This window comes from Anopheles merus, chromosome 3L (genome assembly GCF_017562075.2).
Source record: "Anopheles merus strain MAF chromosome 3L, AmerM5.1, whole genome shotgun sequence".
Lineage (NCBI taxonomy): Eukaryota > Metazoa > Arthropoda > Insecta > Diptera > Culicidae > Anopheles > Anopheles merus.
The window spans coordinates 14,950,745-14,970,282 of NC_054085.1; the positions used below are offsets into that span (position 1 = coordinate 14,950,745).

The following is a 19,538-nucleotide window of genomic DNA, read 5'->3' on the forward strand; positions in this document are numbered from 1 at the left end:
ACTCTAAAAAGTATGTTTTTTTTTTGTGCTAATTATTTGTTTAGCAGTGTATATTTAGCGAAATTAGAACAGGATACAATCATTCTTTCTTTTAACTACACTCACTTCCGTTTGCCTTTGAAACCACCACCGCCTTTTCCTTTGAAGCCACCACCACCTCCGCCCTTTCCTTTGCCACCGCCGCCACCACCATCGGTCGGTTTCCTTCTCGGCGCTTTCTGTCCGAACGATTTGCCCTTGGTCTGCTTGTTCAGCCCGTGCTTGTTGCGCAGCTTTTCCGTGCTCATCTTCATTCCGCTCTGCTTGCGCTTGTCCAGCTTGTCCATGCGCTGCTTCTTGGTCGCATCGTACCGCAGCTTCTTCACGTTCTTGCTGCCCACATCGGTCAGGTCGTGCTCGAAGCGCGAGAAGTTCTTGCTGCGCTTCTTGCTACTCTTTCCACCAGCACGCCCATCAGCCGGCCCGTTGCCATGCTCCTCTTCCGCTGCGTTCACGCGCCCCGGACGGTTGCGTATCTTGGCCAGCTTGGCCTGCACCATCGACACCTTGCGCACCTCCTCGAGCGCTCGCTCGCGTGCCAACTGTTTCGCTGTCTTGTTTGCGTCCGAGTTCGCATCGGTCTTAGATTTCTTCTTGCCACTAACAGCACCAGCACCACCAGCACCAGCAGCCGCTTTCTGCTGCTTTCTCTTCTCCTCGTGGTACCGTACCGGGTCGAAATCTTCCTCATCATCGTCATCGCGGCGCTTCCGCTTCTTGGCCGCCTTCTTTTTCTCGCCCTGCTCCTCGCCCGCCAGCCGGTTCTTTTCCTCCCGCCGCTCGTGCTGCGTCTGGAACCACTCCCTCGGCGGCGGAATGTCCTGTTTCGCTGCCTTGCCCCCGTTACCGAGCAGCTTCCGCTCGGCACTGGTTAGCTGCTGCTCCGTCTGGCGCAGCAACTTTTCCGCCCGCTCCTCCGCCAGCACGCGGTCGATTTCCGGCTCGAGGGCGGCCACCTTGTTCCGGTACTTCTCGATAATGTCCAGCGGGATGATGCGGTTCTTCACCGAGCTGACCGCATTCTTCACGATTTCCTTCACGATTTTGCGCTCCTGCTCGCCGGCCAGCGACACCGACACGCCCGCCTTCCCGGCACGGGCGGTACGGCCGACCCGATGGATGTAGTGTTCCAGCGTGGCCGGCATGACGAAGTTGATGACCGTCTTAACGGTGCTAATGTCCAGCCCGCGGGCCGCCACGTCGGTCGCGATCAGTATGTCCACCTGCTCGTCCTTGAACTCCTTTAGCGACTCGAGCCGCTGCGCCTGGGTCAGGTCGCCGTGCAGCTCGCCCGTCTTGACGCCGAGCAGCCCGAGCAGTATGCGCAAACGGTGGGCCGTCCGCTTCGTCTGCACAAACACCATGCAGTGGTCGTGGAAGGTACGGCACACCAGCGCGGCCAGTATCGCTTCCCGGTCTGCTTCCCGACCCTCGCGTATGCGGATAAACTCCTGCCGCAGGTTGAACGCGACCGTCTGGTTGTTGTTGACGAAGATTTTGACCGGCTTCTTGAGCGAAACGGCCGCCAAATCTTTCACCTCCTCCGTCATGGTGGCCGAGAACAGCATCGTTTGGCGCGTGGCCGAGCAGCTGCGTATAATTTCCTTCATCTGTTCCGCGAAGTACTCGTCCAGCATACGGTCAGCTTCATCGAGAATCAGGATCTGGGAAAATGATGAGGAAGGAAAGCGAGTTAACACAAATGCATTATTCGGCATGGGAGGTTGGGACTTTTCTGCATAATTTTCAGAAGGTAGAAAACCGATCGCTCGGCAATCGATATTCCACCCAACCTGTGTATCGTCTTTAACCACCGCTTTGGGGCGTAAGTTATTTCAGAGCGCAAGGAAAAATGTTCATCAAGAGAAAGTGTTGCCACGATCAACAACAAAGCATGCTACGCATCGCGTTTACTGCACGTACCTCAATGGAATCCAGCGAAAAGCTCGGCGTATTCTTGATGTGATCGATCAGCCGACCCGGCGTCGCTATCACGACGTCCGGGTTTTTGCGCAGCACCGCTTCCTGCGCCTTCACGTCCAGCCCACCGATCGCAATGCCGACGTCCACGTTGGTAAACTGTGTTAGCTGTTTCGCCACCTGGTACACCTGCGCGCCCAGTTCACGGGTCGGCACCAGGACCAGTACGCGCGTCACCGCCTGCGCCACGTTCGGTTTGTACAGCAGGCGCTCGATCGTGGGCAGCATGTAGGCAGCCGTCTTGCCCGTACCGGTGGCCGCACACCCACAGATGTCCCGACCCATCAGCGCGATCGGTATGGTCGATGCCTGGATCGGGGTAGGGTAGATGTAGCCAAGCGCCCCGATCGCTTTCATGAGCGGCCGGGACAGATCCATCTGGTAGAACGATTGGATCTCGCCGTTCGCATTTTCCTCTATCTCCTCGAAGTAGTCCTCCTTCGTCCCGTCCTCCGTGTCTTCCTTCACCTCGACCGTCGGGCCACCGTTTTCCGCTTCGGCTAGTTTTTTGCCCTTGCGCTCCTTCACCCGCATGTAATCGTGCTTCAGCTCGTCGTCGGACAAATCCACTTCCTCGTTGTACGCCCGATTGCCATCCTCGTCCTCCTCCTCATCGTCGTCCTTCAGCGCGTCCGAATTTTCCTTCGTACGGTCCCGAATGACGTTGGCAATCTTGTCGTTCACCTCGCCACGGTTCTTCCGCTTGACAAACTTCATCAAATCGTCCCAGGTGTCGTGGTTGTACTCCTTCACCGACGACACAAACTGGAAGCCACCGTCGAAATCGGTCAGCTTTTGGTTTTTCTGCTTGGTCGGTTGGTATTCGATCTCCGTTTCCGACTCCTCGGATAAGTCCTCCACCTCCGCGTCGTCCTCGAGGGTTTTCATGAAATCCAGCTGGTGGGTTAGCTTTTCAGATTCGGCTACACCATTCTCACCATTTACAGCGTCATCCGCTGCTGCACCGGCTGCATCAGCCGTGACGCCATTGGCTTTGTTTTTCTCGGCCGCTTTTTGTTTTTTATCTTTCTTCATGTTTGTTGTGTGAAACGGGAAAATTGGAAACGAAACAGAACACGCGTGGTTTTTCGTGAGTGGCGATAGGGACCGAGCCGCACGCACGTGTGTTTATTTACAAAACCGCGTTGGTTTTGCTGTCAAATGTGTGACATGACAGGTAGAGTTTCGAATGAAGCAATATAAACATAGCGTGGGAAGAATTAAAAGAATTCGAGCAAAAAGCCGGATCGTCCGGTCGTTTCGTTGAAAGTTTACAAATTTGCTGATTAAAAGTAACAAGAATGAGTAGAGAAAATGTTTTATAGCACCAAAAACATTCTTCAAAACACAAACATTTCAAAATCAAATCCATAATTCCATTCGAGCAGTTAATTTTCGTCGTTCGACCGAGGCAAGAAAATCGAATGATGCTAATATTTGTCAAACAAACCGGTTATGAACCGGGAACGGTGGCGGTTATCATTCAAATTTGTAGATGCATTTCAACCACATTTTATCTCATATTCCTTACTTAGGACGGCATCGGATAATGATTTCGATAAACTCATCTCACATATTGCATTGAAACGAATGTAGAATGTTTTATAAATGAAAAAATCAGTCCCAAAAGTAAGCAGCACCTGCAGGACAAATGTCAATTTCGAAACGGTAACTGTCAAAAAGGGGAGGGCATTTTTGACAATCCGTGCTCGGCTACCGAAAAATAAAAAGAAAAGATTGCTCGTGTGTAAGTGGAATTGCCTTCTTGTCTGTGCGATTGGTCGTGAACGAAAATTGGGATTTTCACATCGCGAAAGTGTAAAGGTAAACGATTTGCTACCATAAAACAATGCGTACGGTGCGGCCGGATCGGGTGCGATAGTTGGTGGGCTTGTGCGTGCGAAGGAAAAGGCTAAATTCCGCCCAAAATGGTTGCATCAATCAGGTGAAGTGTGGTGTGGCGGAGGGGTGGGTGCCTGACTCTGTGTGTTCCCTAGCACAGGAGAAGAGTGTGTGTTCGGTGCGAACAAAATCGATGACCATCGCGTTCGCTTGAGTGCATCGCATCTCTGAGGTTGCGCTTCAGCGTAAATAAAATACAGCCAAACGAATATGGCCGTTTTGTACGCGGTGACCCATGGAAAGCAGGTTTCCTTTCGCGGTGGAATGTCTCGGTCCGGTTACGGACAGCCCAAGCCGGAAGTATAGTGCGTTTGTGTCTAGTTTTGGTCTAGAGTTGGTAAACTCTGCTCTTCCATCGTGTGTGTGTTCCAACAAATTAAACTTCCGTGTAAGCAAATGTTGTGCTTTGACACAAGTGTAAAGGTTTGTCTGTCCCGTAAATGATGTGCGGTTTCTATACAGCGCTTGGTATGGAATGGGGCTGTAATACAAGCGAATGGTGAACATACGAGAAGGAAACTACAAGCAAGGAATAACATCAACAACACAAACAGCAGCAGCAGTGTCTCACACCTCGCTCTTTCTCTCTCTCTTGAATTCAACGGAAAAGTGGATCCGCGCTTACAAGTGTGCGAGTGAACCAGCGGGTTTTTTCTTCTTCTTCTGTGTTGTCTGGCTGCGCTCTGCGTCCATCTTTGTATCTGCATCCCGCTCGTGCGCCAGCGGGAAGAAAGAGCAACAGAGCATGTGTGTGTGTGCGTTCTCCCGGCCGTTCGCAAGAGCGGTTTAGAAATGTGTGAATGCTTATGTGTGTTTGTTGTATGAAAGCAAAAGGAAATTACAAACCTCACGGCGACGGGAAGAAGACGACGACGACAAGGGTTGCCGTGTTTTTCAATGGCCGCATAAAAAGTGTTTGGGCCGTGTTTGGGAAAGGTGCATAAAAAGATGATGAAAGAGCAGTGTTAGGTAAAATGATTTGTTGTTTAAATGGTTGTAAACGCATCACAGTTGGCAAGGTAAACCATGTGCAATCGTGCTCGATACCACCAGGGGTCCGAACGATTTCTCTATCGCATCGATTTTGTGTGTGTAGCAAAGATTACATTACCTTCGGACACACATTCACACAACAGAGAAAGGCAAACAAACACACACTTACACACGTATGCGCTCACGACGCGACAACGGTTTCTTAAGCAGCAGTCCGTGCTAAAGCGAAGGGCAAGGCGAAGGGGTGTGTGTGTGTGTGTGAGTGTGTGTGTGTTTGGAAGGGAAAGAAGAAACGATTACAATTGCAGGCGAATCCACTGTTGGTTTTGCCCGTCGCTTTTGGTTGAGTTTTCCGCGACATTGGAAGTCGCTTGCAGAGAAGAGCAGATGAGAAAACAGGTTGGAGGGAAAATAATCAGATGAGACGATTGTGCTCTTTTCTTGGCGTGTTACTCTTCACGATGTAATAGAGCAGAAATGCACCGAAAAGTGCGCGTGTATGAGTGTGTGTGCGCGCATATGTTTGCGAGTGATGTTCATTGTGACGAGTGGTTTAATCGGAAACGCTGCGTCAACTTCACACGGTATCCTCTTTTCTGCTATAAATATGTTTTATGCTGTGAGAAGTGCCCTATACCTCCCTACAAATGTTCGGCTGTTTGCGGTTTTCGCACCAAGCACAGTTTACAAGAAGGTGCTCGAATCGTGCACTTTTTGACGTAATCGAATGTTGTTTTTTTTAAACTAACCGTCGTCTGGTTATACGTGTGTGTGCGTGTGCGTGACGGACTGTCAATAGCGTATCGGGTGTATGCGTGTGCCCCGTTTTCGCCCCTTTATCAGTGTGGTGCTAGGTATGATTTAGTGCGGAAATAAGACTTTCTTAAACGTAATTATAACTTTCTGTTTGTTTTTTTTCGTTGGCATGGATCAAGAAAAAGTGGTGAATTGCACACGCATACGTAACGAGCCACCCAGGGGTTCAAGGATACCAGTACGAACGTTACGTGTGAACCCGTCTGACCCTTTTACGTTTTTGAATGCGACAAAGCAGAAGAGTGAAAAAGAAGAATTGGAATTGGTTGCTACGCCCGGTGTCCCCCCGCCACCCCTCTCGGTCCGGTTCCTAGGTTATTTTATGAGCCGTGTATTTCGGTGAAGGAAGAAGAGCAGCCCAAAGCAAATGGTGCGATAATAGATCTGCCCAAAGCGGTCGCGCTCGAGTTACGCGTCGTCGCCACAGTGATGCGAGAAAGAGAGAAAGATGATGCTGTGTTTCACATTCTTGCCGTCACGCTTGTGTGTGTGTGTGTGCGGGCTTCTTTTGACTTCGCGACTAAGTTTTTTGGTTTTTTTGGTTGTTGTTGCATTCTTCTCCTTTTTCAACCGGGCCATCGGTTTGGGATGAGTTGTGAGATGGGATTTTTCTTGGGTACTTTGTCTCCCGCTCGCACGCACGTGTTTGGCTGCTGTAACTTCTGTCCATGCGTATTGCATTTTCGGAAAACGGCCGGACCGCGAGAGAGTGAAATCGATAAAAAAAAACATTGTGCTGATTTTGGGTGTCACCGTGCGTGGGGTGGGCAATGGAAGCATGAAGCCGTGAAAAGGGGTTTGGGAATAATGGAACAAGTGGCAACCAGTAGCGCAATATCCAGCGAGTGTGTGTTTTAATCTCTTTCCTCTTGCTTTGATTTGTTTACGCTTCCCTCCATTTAGCAAGGCTAGAGCAATACAATTGGACAAAAGCGAAATGAAAATTATAACAGTGCGTAAAATGAGCTAATTTCAAGTGTGAGTGAGAGTGTGTGAGATGTTAAGTACCGTGCGTACTTTTCGACTTCCAGTATCGATGGTGTGTCCACCGTGAACGTTCTGCTGTATCTCTGCATCTCGGGTTGTGCTACACACACACACACACACACACACACACACACACACACACACACACACACACACACACACACACGAATACTTCCCGCGGCAATCCGGGGTGCGTTGTTCGGGGGCTGTACGGCAAAAACAACCAGTCAAACAGACCGGCCATATCACCAGCTCCAACAACAACCAGCAGCCATGGGTAAACGGAATGCAGCTGCCGCAATAGTGGATGCCGACCGATTGCAACAGTTCGAGACGCCGCCGAAGCGCATGAAGCATGGCCCGTCGAACGCCGCGCCACCACCAGCCACTGCTGCTGCTGCTGCTGCTGTTGCTGCGCCTGCCCGCGAACCGTACTCGCCCAACATCAGTGTGAGTGAGTTCACGCTCAGCAAAGAGTTCGTCGATGGCACGAAGCTGATGGATCTGACGCTGAAACAGTGGCGCATCGGCAAACCAATCGGTGGGTAACAGCAGCATCAATCATCATTTATAATCTCGTTTAGAATGTGTTGCTATAAATCTATCTTTTCATTTGTTTTTTTCCTCCTCTTCCCGCGCAGGCAAGGGCAGCTTTGGTGAAATATTTCTCGCCTCGGACGATATCGATACACCGGTGACGAGCGAGAATGCAAAGTATGTGGTCAAAATTGAGCCGCACTCGAATGGGCCGCTGTTCGTCGAGATACACTGTTTGCTCAACACCGCCAAACCGACAGGTAGGTGTGGTAACTGAAAGGCAGAAGGGGGCAGGAGGGGAACGCGGTGGGGGGTGATGTGTGCAAATTTTTGAGTCGTGACCCAGACCAGAGGGTCTGTTTAGTTATTGCGCTGCGTCAATTCGCGAGTGTGCACAGAGTAACGTGACGCACCCCCGTTTTCAACCGTTTTTTCAACTTCTCCGGCACCAGCGATGGGCAAGAGTTTGTAATTTCATACCGTCAGAATCGTTTCCTGTTGCACTTGCTATGTTGCTCAGTAGAGAGTGACAGTTTGTTTATTTCGCGTAACGTTTTTCCGCACGACAACAAACGCGAGAATTTGATACGCGAGAAATGTAAATTGCATTTTGGCGTGCGCAACATTATATGTTTGCTGCAAATTTTATGTATGTGTATACCGTTACAATGCCATTTTTTCTATACGAGTGTGAGTGTGTGTGTGTGCATGTGTGTGGGCAATGCCGTAAATCTCTATTTAAAACCCTTCTGTAAACAAACGTACAAACACCCAGACGATATGAACGCCCCTGTAACGCAATGAAGCGTACGATGCCGAGAGGGCGCTGTCAAGTGAATCAGCTGTTTGTAAACAGACGGCTCCAGACCGGCAAACGGTCCTGCATTCGAGCAGTTCGAGCAGTTTATTAGATGGTGCGCGCGCACACACACACACACACATACACACAAGCGCACACGGCGCGTGTGCTTTGTTTTGGATGCATTTGCACATCATCAGCCAGCATTATTTTGTATTTGTGTTGTTTAGTTCACTTAGTGTGATTCAAAACCGTAAACAAATGAGTAATCGTTTTATTTATCATATTGTGTTATGTTCTATACATGTTAGAAAAGGGAATTTTTACCGGGTTTTCCAAGTCAGTTTCGAATGTAAACATTGTTATTCACCTGGTGCCAAATGTCATTCCACATCGATCTGACATTTCACTTACAGTCTTTCCCCGAGTTACGCGAATAATGCGTTCCGGAGACATTCGCGTAACTCGGATTTTCGCGTAAGTCGAATATCACGTTTTACAGTAAAAATATACTTTCTTTATCATGATTTTTGATTGAATTTATTTCATTTGTGTAATTTATCATTTATGTGATTCAATTGGTGCGGAGAATTCAGTTATTTCTGACTTTTAAGTGAATTAAAATTTTGAAATATTGCTAATTATTTTTCATTTGACAATTGATGGAGAAAATTGTACTGATTTGACATTTGAACTGTCAAAAATAAAAAATTCGCGTAACTCGAATTCGCGTAACTCGAGTGTCGCGTAACTCGGGGAAAGACTGTATATGATTTTCTAATAATTTTTAATTTCATTAGCATGATTTTCAACACTTCAACGTGCTGCTGCCATCGTTTTTTAAACGGGATTTGAAGCCGGATCGCATCACCCGTTGACAGTTGAAGGGCTGAAAATCATGCTGAAGAAATTAAAAATTATTATGATGGAAATGAAACATCAGAGTGATGTGGTAAAATAAAATTTTACTCGCGGTGAAACACATTGTCTACATTCGAAAGTGAAATTTTGGAACTTAATTTTGTTCAATTATAATTTGAAATACTTCATTACGGGGTTAGTTTAAGGTTTTTTTTTCTAAGTTTCGTTTTTAAACTCCACGTACAAATGTAGACTGAAGCATTGAACATTTTTGATGGTTTTGTTGTTAATCACCTCTCTTCACTAATGTTTACTTGTAGAAACCTGTATTATACCGCCGGGTATGCCGGAGTACATCGCGTCCGGGTCGCACATGTTCGAGAACGAGCGGTACCGCTTTCTCATCCTCAAGCGCTACCAGCGCGATCTGCACTCGCTGATCAAGAACAAACGGGTCAACCCGACGAGCATTCCTGTGATCGCCTGCCAGATACTGGACGTGCTGGAGCATCTGCACGACCAGGGCTACGTGCATTCGGACATTAAGGCAGAGAATCTAATGATCGGCACGGTGGAGACTGACCGAAAGGACGCAAGCGTTCGGTTGTCGAACGGCAGTCACCACCAGAACGGGCACGATCACCACCGACCGAACGGTGTTACACTGCCACCGGAAGGGGGAAGGGTAGGTCGGGGACGGAGTAAGAAAGCTGCTGCAGAGGTACCGGTGGCGGTTAACGGGGCAGCACATCCGCAGGAAAACGGACTGTACTACCACCAGGAGCAGGAGATGTGTACACGTACGCGCAATCTTCGCCCGCTGAAAACGGTCACGTACCGCGATCTGAGCGACGAGGACGAACGGGGTGGCGGTGCCCGTTCGAAGGCAGCAGGCAGCTTACCTAAGCGACGGGGCCGAAAGCGCAACAACGATGCGTCGTTCAGCTGTTCGATTTCACCGCGCCGGTCAGGGTATGAGGAGCTGAAGGCAGCGACCGAGGAAGCGCACCGGCAAGAGCTGAAGCGTAACTCGCTGCCGAAGGTGGACGAGCAACAGCAGCAGCAGCAGCAGGGACCGGAGGAGGAGCGCATACATCTGATCGATTTCGGGCTGGCGTCCAAGTTTGTCGACTCGACCGGGCAGCATCGGCCGTTCTGCATGGATCAGCGGCGGGCACACGACGGCACGCTGGAGTTTACGTCGCGCGACGCTCACATGGGTGCGCATGCCCGCCGCAGCGATCTGGAGTGTCTCGGGTACAATCTCGTGTACTGGAGCCGCGGATTTCTGCCGTGGAAGGACGAGAAGCTGCTCAACCAGCCGGAGCAGGTGCACCGGATGAAGGAGTACTTCATGGCGGACGTGCGGGAGATGTTGCGGCTAATCTACGGCGACGACTGCCCGGCGTATCTGGGCGAATTTCTCGCCTACGTCGGCAATCTGACGTACGACGAGCGGCCCGACTACCAGTACTGCAAGTCGCTGTTCTACAAGGAGCTGAAGCGCCTGGGCAGCCCGGTAAGCCGGCACCAGCCGCTGCGCCTGGACGTGGGCGCCATCGTGCAGCTGAGCGAACCGCTGACGGCACAGGACGAGGCGGAAATCACGAACAAAATCAACCATGTGAAGTCGCTGATGAAGATGGGCGCACTGATACCGTACCGGGAAAGCATGCTGCACAGCAAGGCCTCTTCGCCGAAGAACCTTCGCTCGAAGCGGGGCGATGCGAACGGTCGAAACGCGCAGTCGGTGACGGTAACGGACGGTGCGGCCGCAACGCCTGCCACGGGTGGCTCGCAGCACGTACCGAGCGCCGTCTGTACGCGCAAGAAGGAGAAGCCATTTTCCTGCGCCGACATTTTCGCCACCGACGCAGACCAGATTGCGCGCGACCGGGTGGAGAAGGAGTTTGAGCGAGCGGAACAGATGGAGGAAACCGTCATTCGCTACACGGGCAAGCCGACGTACGCCATACAGGAGCTGCTGGAGCGCAAGTCGCGCGGCTACAGCCTGGGCAGCGGGCTGGAGTACACGGAGAGTGAGGGCTACATCAAGGGGTACACGAAACCGATGATGGACATACTGCGCAAGCGGCAGTCGCAGCTATTCCGCCAGATTGAGGAAATGAATTCTGCGGGCAAGAATAAAAAGGAGACGGCGAGTGACGGCGATGGTAACACTGCTCCCATGGAGCAAGAGGGTGGTGATGAAGAAGAAGATGGGGAGGATGACGAGGAGGAGGAGGAGGAGGAGCAAGAGGAGGAGCAAGAGGAGGATGAAGAGGTGGAAGCCGCTCCGGATAATGAGCTCGAGAATGAGGAAGATGAAGAGGAGGAGGTCAAGCTGTCAAAGTATGAGCAGGACGACGATTACGAGCAAGCGGCGGAGGATGAGGACGAGGACGATTCGGTTGAAGATGACGACGATGAGGAGGAAGTGGCCAGCGAAGAGGAGGAAGCCGAAGAAGAATCCGTGGAAGAGGACGACGAGGAAGAGGACGATGAGGAAGCGGTGGAGGAGGACGAAGAGGAGGAAGCAGAGGGAGGAGCGGTCGTACAGAACGGCTACGAGTCGCGGGGATCGTACCGGCGCAAGCACGAGAGCAAAGGGCGCAAAAAGGAAGACACGGACAGTGACTTCATCAACGATGGTGGCTGTGAGGAGGAGGAAGAGCAGGAGGAGGAGGGAGCTGAAACGGACGCATGCAATCTTCCCGACGCAGATGAGGAAGCGGTTGATGATGCAGAGGAAGAGGAAGCGAACGATGACGATCAGCAGGACAGTGACTTTAACGATCAGGAAAGCACTGCGACCGAAAGTGACGTGATCGTGCCGGTAAAGCGACGCCCTGGTCGAAAGCGCAAGGAACCGCCACAACCACAGGCGGCGCACGACAGCAGGGACGAAAGGGGGGGCATCGTAACAGGCAGGCGAAAGGTTGGGCGCCCGAGAAAGCATAGCAGCAGCAAAAACACCGACATCCATGACCACCGCGAGGAGGAGGCAAGCGATAGCAGCAGAGCGAAAGTGGCCACCGGTAGCAGCAGCACCAGCAGCAAGCAGCGATCAGACCATCGCAAAAAAGAGCGAAAGGAGTGGCGGCGGCAGCAGCGGCGCGAAGTGCTGGACGATGGCGATGGCGATAATGCGCGCCTGTTCGGTGACCACCACCGGGAGGACGAGGTGGAGGCGGTGGACGGGCGGGAAGCGGTCCGAAAGCAGACGCATCACCCGTACAACAACAACAACCACTGCAACAGCAAGGCGTACTATGGCGATGTGGACGATTCATCGCACGATATGGCACCGCCGACCGGGACCGGCGAGGACCGGAACGCTTCCAAGTATCGGTTCGTGAAGCGGCGCAAATCGGGCCTGCGGGAGCGCATCCGGCCGACCGATCGGGGCACCGACTATGCGGACAATCTGCAGCGAAAGCGTAAGGCCGCCCTGCAGAACAAGCAGCGGCGCGAGTCGGCCGCCCTGCTCGGCGAGCTGGAGGACGAGGATGGTGCCGATTCTGAGGCGCTGCTACCGTCACCGTCGGGCGTCGAGGACGATTCCTCGTGCAGCAGCAGCAGTAGCAGTAGCAGCAGCAGTACCGGCACTAGTCACTCCGTCTCGTCGTCCTGCTCGGTCGGCAACCGGAGCAGCCGGGCCATATCGCATTCCTCGTCGGCGGCGTCGCTCGCTTCGTCCTCCTCGATCGTACCGGCACAGAAACGGCGCGGCCGGAAACGAAAGCAACCGCCGCCACTGGTATCGTCGCGCGATAGTAGCGGGACCCGGCAGTCGTCAACGGCCCAGTGTGCGATATCTTCCACCGTACGGTCCCGCCGGCAACCGACCGTAACGGATAGCGAAGCAACGGGCGGCCACTCGACCAATCGCTGGGGCCGTTCCAACTCGAACAGCAGCCAGTCGGCAGCGACGTCACGAGCTTCCTCCGTGTCCGCGTCAGCGAACGGTGCGAGTGAGTACGCCGCAGCGCAACATCATCAGCAGTCGCATCACCACCACCAGTTGGCCACCTTGCCCGAGCAGCAGGACGATTTTCTCGACGATGACGATGGAGACGACACGCGCGATGTGGACTATTCGCCCGTTTGCACGAGGCGAAGGCGCAAAGAGGCGGCAGGTGGCAATGGTGCCGTTTCGCGCAAGCACGGCACGACGACGACCATACGCCGAAAGCATGATTCGAAAGGTATGTGTCGCGCACTTGCACATTTGAACGATAGTGGTGTGAAATATGGTGTGAAACTTAGGAGTTTAGTGTAGGGATTAACTACTACTACTACCACCCATAGAATGCTTTTGTTTTTGGCACTTTGGTTTTAATTTCGATTTAATTACCATCCTTCCCAATCCCCTCGCGCTTATTAACAACCAGTTTCCGACTACCATTGAGCAATAACGAATGTTACACTACTTCAATTTTTTTTCGTTTTTTTTAATTATTAAAACTAAAATAATATTTAGTATTACAAAAAAAAACCGATTAACCCTGTTAGATGTTGGGTTGTTGTTGTTGATGTTGTTTACTTTATTAAAAAACAATTAACTATTTGCCTTCGATTGCTCACTGATTTTGATCATCTTTTCTTATCTTTTCTTTTCATTTTTTCTCCCCAATGATGTTTCTTCGTCTTCGTTTAATTTTTTATTCGATCGATTTTGATTGTTTACGTTGTTGGTCAACTTTTTCAACACCCAGGATCATTTTCACTGATCTAAAAAGAAAGATTGTGTCCATGGTTCCCCTTTCATCATAGGGCGTTTAGGGGTGGCTTTTATTTCCCTACCCATTTGCTCTACTGGTTCGGGTGAATCCTGGGTGCTCTTTAACAAAAGAGAATAGTTTTATTTTTTTGCTTCAAAAAAGAGGGAAAGGAATATCATGCAGCCTTTCGTACACTTGAAATAAAAAGCAAAAAAAAAGAAAACACTGTGAATGGGAAAAGACTGTTTAAGCATTAATGAAAGCAACACAAATCTGATAGGATTAGGTACTCATAAAATCGTGTTAGAAAGCGTGTATGAGAATAGGGAGCGTTTATGTACTGTACTTGTAAATATTTTAGATAGAGTTTGTGAATACCTTTTGTGATGTTTGTTTTGTAGAAAATCAGATGACGAAGGAGATGTAAACGCTGCATTTGTTTGTGCAAAAAAGAGAAAGTGCATTCGGGCACGTAATGAATGTGTGTGCGTGTGCGTGTTTTGTCGAGACTTATAATTACATATACTCTCTTGTTATATGCAAATGTGTACACAGGTTTGGTTGGTAAGGGTCTAGGTACGGCACCGTCATCACCACCATCGCCAACACTACCACCTCCTCCACCGCCGCCGCTGGCAGTATCATCATCGTCGTCGTCGTCGTCAGCAGTGAACGGTGGTGGCACGGGAGTCAATCTTCCGCCACTGTACGGCCAGTCGTCCATTTCACGCCGACTGGACAACACGATTCAACCACCACCACCTCCTCCAGTACCACCGGTAGCGGCTCTTATACAGCATCATCACCAGCAGCAGCAGCAGCAGCAGCAGCATCAACGTGGCCGTCGGCCACAGCATCATCACATGGCGTATCAAAACTATTACCGAGTGAACGATCAGCATCATCTTCCCTCGACGATGCTGGTGCGAACGTACAGCCGGGGATAGTTGCGACGGGGTCACGTGCGTAATCGGCGTGTCCTGGTGGAAAGGCGTCCGTGCTGCTCCAGCTGTTAGGGTTGCACGACACGCGCGGCTCGGCAATGTGTTGTAGTGTTTGTTTTGTAATTTGCAATGGCATTACTACAGCGTATATGTACATTTCGGTGTAAATATTTAATTACATAGTTATTCACTTATCCTATTATCTGTAGAATGCTTATTAAGTAATGATAAACATATGCAACATGTGCTAGGCATAAGAACATTAGTGCATAAGGCTTCAGAAGGTAGGAAATAGTAGAAATAGTGCAACGTGTCGGCAGAGATTTGTTTCCGTTTTTTTTTGCCTTTTGTGTGTGTGTATGCTGCCCCACTTTGGTTGGGAAGTGCTACCGCACTTGTTCCTCTCACCCTTTGCCTGACGTTTGCCTTCATTTTACAAGTAATTACAGCTCGAGGGGTCATTCGAGAGAGAGAGAGTGTTTGTTTTTCCATCTGCGCACCGTTCATTGTTTCCATTCCTGGTCGAACGGAAAAGAATAACGAGTTTGTGGTTTCATCGTCGATCAAGACGATCTGTTTTTTTTTTGTGTCTACGTATGGCGGCATACCTTTGAAAGAATAGAGTTATTCAGTTGGCTAAGCCGAAGTTTAGTAGAAATTGGAATTCTGCAAAAGATTAGAGAAAACAGGTGTTCGTTTTTGTGGAAACCATCATCATGGGAAGAAATCACGTGACTTCATGATGCCTTACGTGCTAAATAGTGAGCATTTTATTCAGTTGTTTCGTTGGACAGGGTTGAATTACTATTGCCTTTCTTCGTATATCTGTTTTTATTTTGGTTGGTTTGTGCGAAAAGCGCTCCCCCCCCCACTCTCTCTCTCCGTTTGCTGTTGTGCGATTCGTTCAATGGTCGGGTAATTGATTGCCTATTGATGCTTTTAAAAGAAATGCAAGAGGAAAAAAAAGAGAATAGCTGCATTATTCGTAGAATATCATCGCAAATTGAATGGAAATGCTCTAGAAAACGAAAAGTGGTGAAGAAAATTCAGAAAAATTCAGAATATAAGCGATGAGATGATATATGAAGCACGTGAGCGTGAAGAAGCTCCCAGTGATCGATTAAATAATCTTGTATGTGCAGTTAATAATTCAATCGATGTTGTTTATTAGTGCGTGTGTGACTGTGTGTGTGTGTGGGCGAGGTGTACTACAGGGCTCGGAAAATCTATTGACGACAATGTTCGTGGCGTCTTTTACTATCCTAAATAAGCATATAAATGTTCCCATTTACAAGTATGCTAACAATCGCAATGGCAGAATGAAGATAACTTAAGCAAAGATTAAGGCGCTGCATCATCGGTCGGTCACCAGTAGCAGTGTGTTTATCGTTAAATTGCAGTATCGCATTACTCGAAAATAACAGAAGAAGGCTGAGCATAACACACACACACGTGTTGCACCATTAAGCATGTTATTGGCAAATCAATCAAACATGCAAGACTCACACACATACAAAACAAATAATCAATAGATAAACCGCACCATCTCTCTCACACAGCCTGTGAATGACTAACTAATAGGGAAGGCGAGGCGTGGTAGAGCCCCAAGAGAGCCTAAGTAATAAACAAATCCATACGAACAAAAAACAGCAAATTCAGAAAGTATTCACCTTTATCTTTTTGCGATAAAAACCTTCTCCCCTATATACACCTATGCAGTAAACTGTTCTTGTGCATAATGCAAACCATTATCGGTGGAATAATAATATAGCGCGTGCAGCAATGCCAGAGCACAGGAAGCGCATCACGCCGTGGGCTATTGGTTCTTTCGCAATCGAAAGGAAATGAAATCGTTGATATGAGAATGTTGTGCAAACATGAATACATTAAGTACGCGCGTAGTATATGATAACTAGTAAACAAGAGAGAAGAAGAAGACAGCTGATGCTGAAAAGAACGCAGCAGTGGAATATGTGCGGTAATAGTAATAATCTTTATCGATGAATAAAAACAAACCACTACTACTTACGTAGCACCCCTCCCCTTCCCTTAGTATTGCGCGAATGTTTTACGAGAATATGGGTAAATAAAATTAAAATGCAAAATTAAATCGTTGGTATTGTGTTTTGTTTTGCTTGAAATTATATGGGTTGAGAAAAAAAGGAAAAAATAATTTAAAAAATCGGGTAGTCCACCCTTGCATGATATTCATTACGAAAGCATTGCCTAAGTGCTCGAAACTGGTCGTCTTGTTGTTTTGCAATAGTATCAGTTGTCGAGCAGTTGTAGGGAATTTAGATTCTCTTTAGCACAAAAAGCTTATGGTCGACACAAGGATAAATAAAACTAGTTAAAAAGTAAGAAATTATAAATCTTAAACAAATAATAAGAAAAATTCAACCCATTGAGCCGCTAATTTCTATCGCACGTAACGTTTGTTGCTTGGGAATTTTGACAAACCACAGAGTAGAAAAAAAACATCGCAACAATGTCATCGCACGGCCCCATCTGTCAAATCGGCACAGAGGAAAAACAAAACATCCCATTTCCACTCGCTCTAGCTGCGTGATTTCGTGTTTTTACCCTGGTTTTTTGTTGGCCATAATGGCCCGTAGCCGTAGATTTTATCGAACAAACAACGCGTACGATTTGGTGGTGGCGTGGTGCAGCTAAGCAGCGTCAACTTTCTCCCCCCGCACGGGTGCGAGCAGAAGAGATTCCGAAAACCCACTCCAGGACAAGCCCACACGCACGCACATCTGTCGTGTCGCACAAAAGAGGGCAAGAGGGAAAACAGCGATAGATGGCCTTTATTTGTTGGTTGCCGCTCCGGTAGCCTATTATTGCGCCGTTACTTTGCCAAGCCGCCGCATCCATTCTTCCAACGCACAATCGAGACTGTAGTGGTAAGCCTTGGAGTAGCAGGGGAGAGGAGTAGGTACACAGGAGCAAAGCAAAACAAAACCACAAAACGCACACATCCAACACCTTCCGGCGGACGATGCGATGGATCGGGTGAAGCTGTGCGATCAGATACTGCTGCAGAAGCTGCACCTGCTGAGCAATGAGGTGCTGCGCACGAACCGGGGCATCACCGAGCGGGACATGGAGGAAGCGTTCAAGCAGTCGATCGGGTACCGGGCGCCCCGGTTCTTCCCGCAGAACGACGGCATCCTGGCGATCGTGTACAGTGCCATATTTGTGGTGGTGCTCTTCATCATCACCCCGTTTCTGGCCGGGTTTCTCGAGCTGGCGCTCGGGATGCGCTGCATCGTGCCAAACAACTACCTGATCTGGGAGGCGACCCGGCCCGTCTCGAACTGCGACTTCTGCCGGGGGGTGGACCGGCCGATCATACTGCAAAACCTGACGCGCGAAGAGTTCCACCCGTACGCGTACTCGTCCCGGCCGATCATCATCAAGCGGGCGGTGTCGCACTGGCCGGCGGTACGGGCGCTGAACTACACCTTCCTGAAGGATCTGTACCTGAAGCATCCGGCCGCGCTGGACAACCTGCACGAGGACTGCCAGTTTCTGCACTTCAAGTCGAACTTCCAGACGCTGCGCGACGTCTTCCGGATGTCGGACGAGCGGGCCGAGTTTCGGGCCGGCCAGCAGCCGTGGTACGTCGGGTGGAGCAACTGCAATCCGGCCGTGCTGGCCGAGCTGCGCAAGCTCTACCCGAAGCCTCACTTTCTGCCGGACGATGCCGAAATGCCCAACACGGACTTTGTCTTTCTCGGCTACGAGCAGGGCGCTGTAATGCATGTAAGTGATCGGTGGTGGGGCGGTATTTCTCTTACCCTTCTATATTAACTATGTGGTTTTGCTTGTTTTAGATCGATTACATCCCCCGGCTAATGTGGCAGGCGCAGCTGCGGGGCAACAAGAGCTGGATTCTGGCCCCGACGCCCGAATGTGATGCGGAGTGTCGCAGCTTCAGCTTCTACGTCGAGCCGGGCGACGCACTGCTCGTGGACACGCGGCTCTGGTACCACGGCACGTTCATCCACTCCAAGGGAGAGTTTTCCCTCACCATACAGTCGGAATACGGATAAAGCGAGTGAGAGAGAGAGAGGGTGTGTGTCTGTGGTCGGTAAAAAAGACGGACTCGCTCAAAGGAGTTCCAAAAAATAACAGCAAACGCCAATTAGTATGATAAAGATTTCCGCATTTTACACACACTCCACCCCCCCCCCCCTCACCCACACCTTCTCCCGTTCCACTTTGCGGTTGTTGAACGATCGCGCCAAGGAGGGAAAAATGAGAGGGGGGGGGGGGAAGCTGGAGCTGTTCCAGTGTTTCCCGTGTTGTGCGCCAGTGCTTTAGTTTTATTTCAAAGATTTCAGTTCGCACGCGCGCGCGTTTGTGTGTGTTTTAAAATGTATTTTCGTTGCACCAAATTGCGTTCACTTGTTTTTGAAGTGCCATTTTAACATATATTTATTGTGTACAGTCTAGTTTCATTTACACCGTGTGTCGTGCGTGCAGCATTTGTTTCGTGTATGGTGTTCGTTTAGTTTGCTTTATTTTACTAATGAGAGTGTTTAGCGTGTGATTTTCATTGATATTTTACTGTATTTTACTCCTGTGTTTAAAAGCATTTAAAGGTCCTTTTTGTACGTTTTTTTGACTGCTAAAATCTCCCAGCAGCGCTGTATGTGTGTATATAATTAGTGGACTGCATCATGCTTCTGATAGTCATCACAGTGGACGAGGATTGTGTTTTAGAGACTGTTTGAAACGCGCAAGAAGCAAGCGAGGAAAAGTTGAAAAGAGGAAAAGCGCATTATTTACAAGCAAAGAAAAAAAAACCCTGTTCCGAGAGCAATAAATCTGTACGTAGAGTAAAGGATGCAGTAGTTAGTATTACGGCAAAACCATACTGTGTCAAAGCAAATGTAAAGGTGCGTTTTGTGTGTGTGTGTGCGAGATTATTTAGCAAAGCTAAACGAT

The 19,538-nt window shown here is 49.5% G+C and overlaps 3 protein-coding genes across 13 annotated transcripts; 2 read left to right on the forward strand and 1 right to left on the reverse strand.

The window, feature by feature from the left end:
- Window positions 1–17: 17 nt before the first annotated feature.
- LOC121600126 (probable ATP-dependent RNA helicase DDX27) lies at window positions 18–3,167 on the reverse strand. The gene is made up of 2 exons (XM_041928445.1): window positions 1,963–3,167; window positions 18–1,703 (listed from the first exon to the last, which is right to left on the reverse strand). The coding sequence occupies exons 1-2, from the start codon at window positions 3,052–3,054 to the stop codon at window positions 102–104; spliced, it is 2,694 nt and encodes an 897-aa protein (XP_041784379.1). The 5' UTR covers window positions 3,055–3,167; the 3' UTR covers window positions 18–101.
- A 562-nt stretch (window positions 3,168–3,729) lies between these two features.
- On the forward strand, window positions 3,730–16,690 carry LOC121598750. 11 transcript variants are annotated; one of them, XM_041926006.1, is made up of 5 exons: window positions 3,730–3,843; window positions 6,634–7,258; window positions 7,359–7,514; window positions 9,235–13,122; window positions 14,194–16,690. In XM_041926006.1, exons 2-5 carry the CDS (start codon window positions 6,991–6,993, stop codon window positions 14,583–14,585), a joined length of 4,704 nt encoding a protein of 1,567 aa, XP_041781940.1. In that variant the 5' UTR covers window positions 3,730–3,843; window positions 6,634–6,990; the 3' UTR covers window positions 14,586–16,690. The 11 variants fall into 11 exon arrangements, with proteins under 11 accessions (XP_041781940.1, XP_041781952.1, XP_041781941.1 ...); XM_041926018.1 differs by lacking the exon at window positions 14,194–16,690 and adding an exon at window positions 13,633–13,971; XM_041926007.1 differs by having other exon boundaries at window positions 3,746–3,843; window positions 6,638–7,258.
- Window positions 16,691–17,085: 395 nt separating this feature from the next.
- LOC121598748 lies at window positions 17,086–19,482 on the forward strand. The gene is made up of 2 exons (XM_041926002.1): window positions 17,086–18,350; window positions 18,422–19,482. The coding sequence occupies exons 1-2, from the start codon at window positions 17,589–17,591 to the stop codon at window positions 18,638–18,640; spliced, it is 981 nt and encodes a 326-aa protein (XP_041781936.1). The 5' UTR covers window positions 17,086–17,588; the 3' UTR covers window positions 18,641–19,482.
- The last annotated feature ends 56 nt before the right edge of the window (window positions 19,483–19,538 follow it).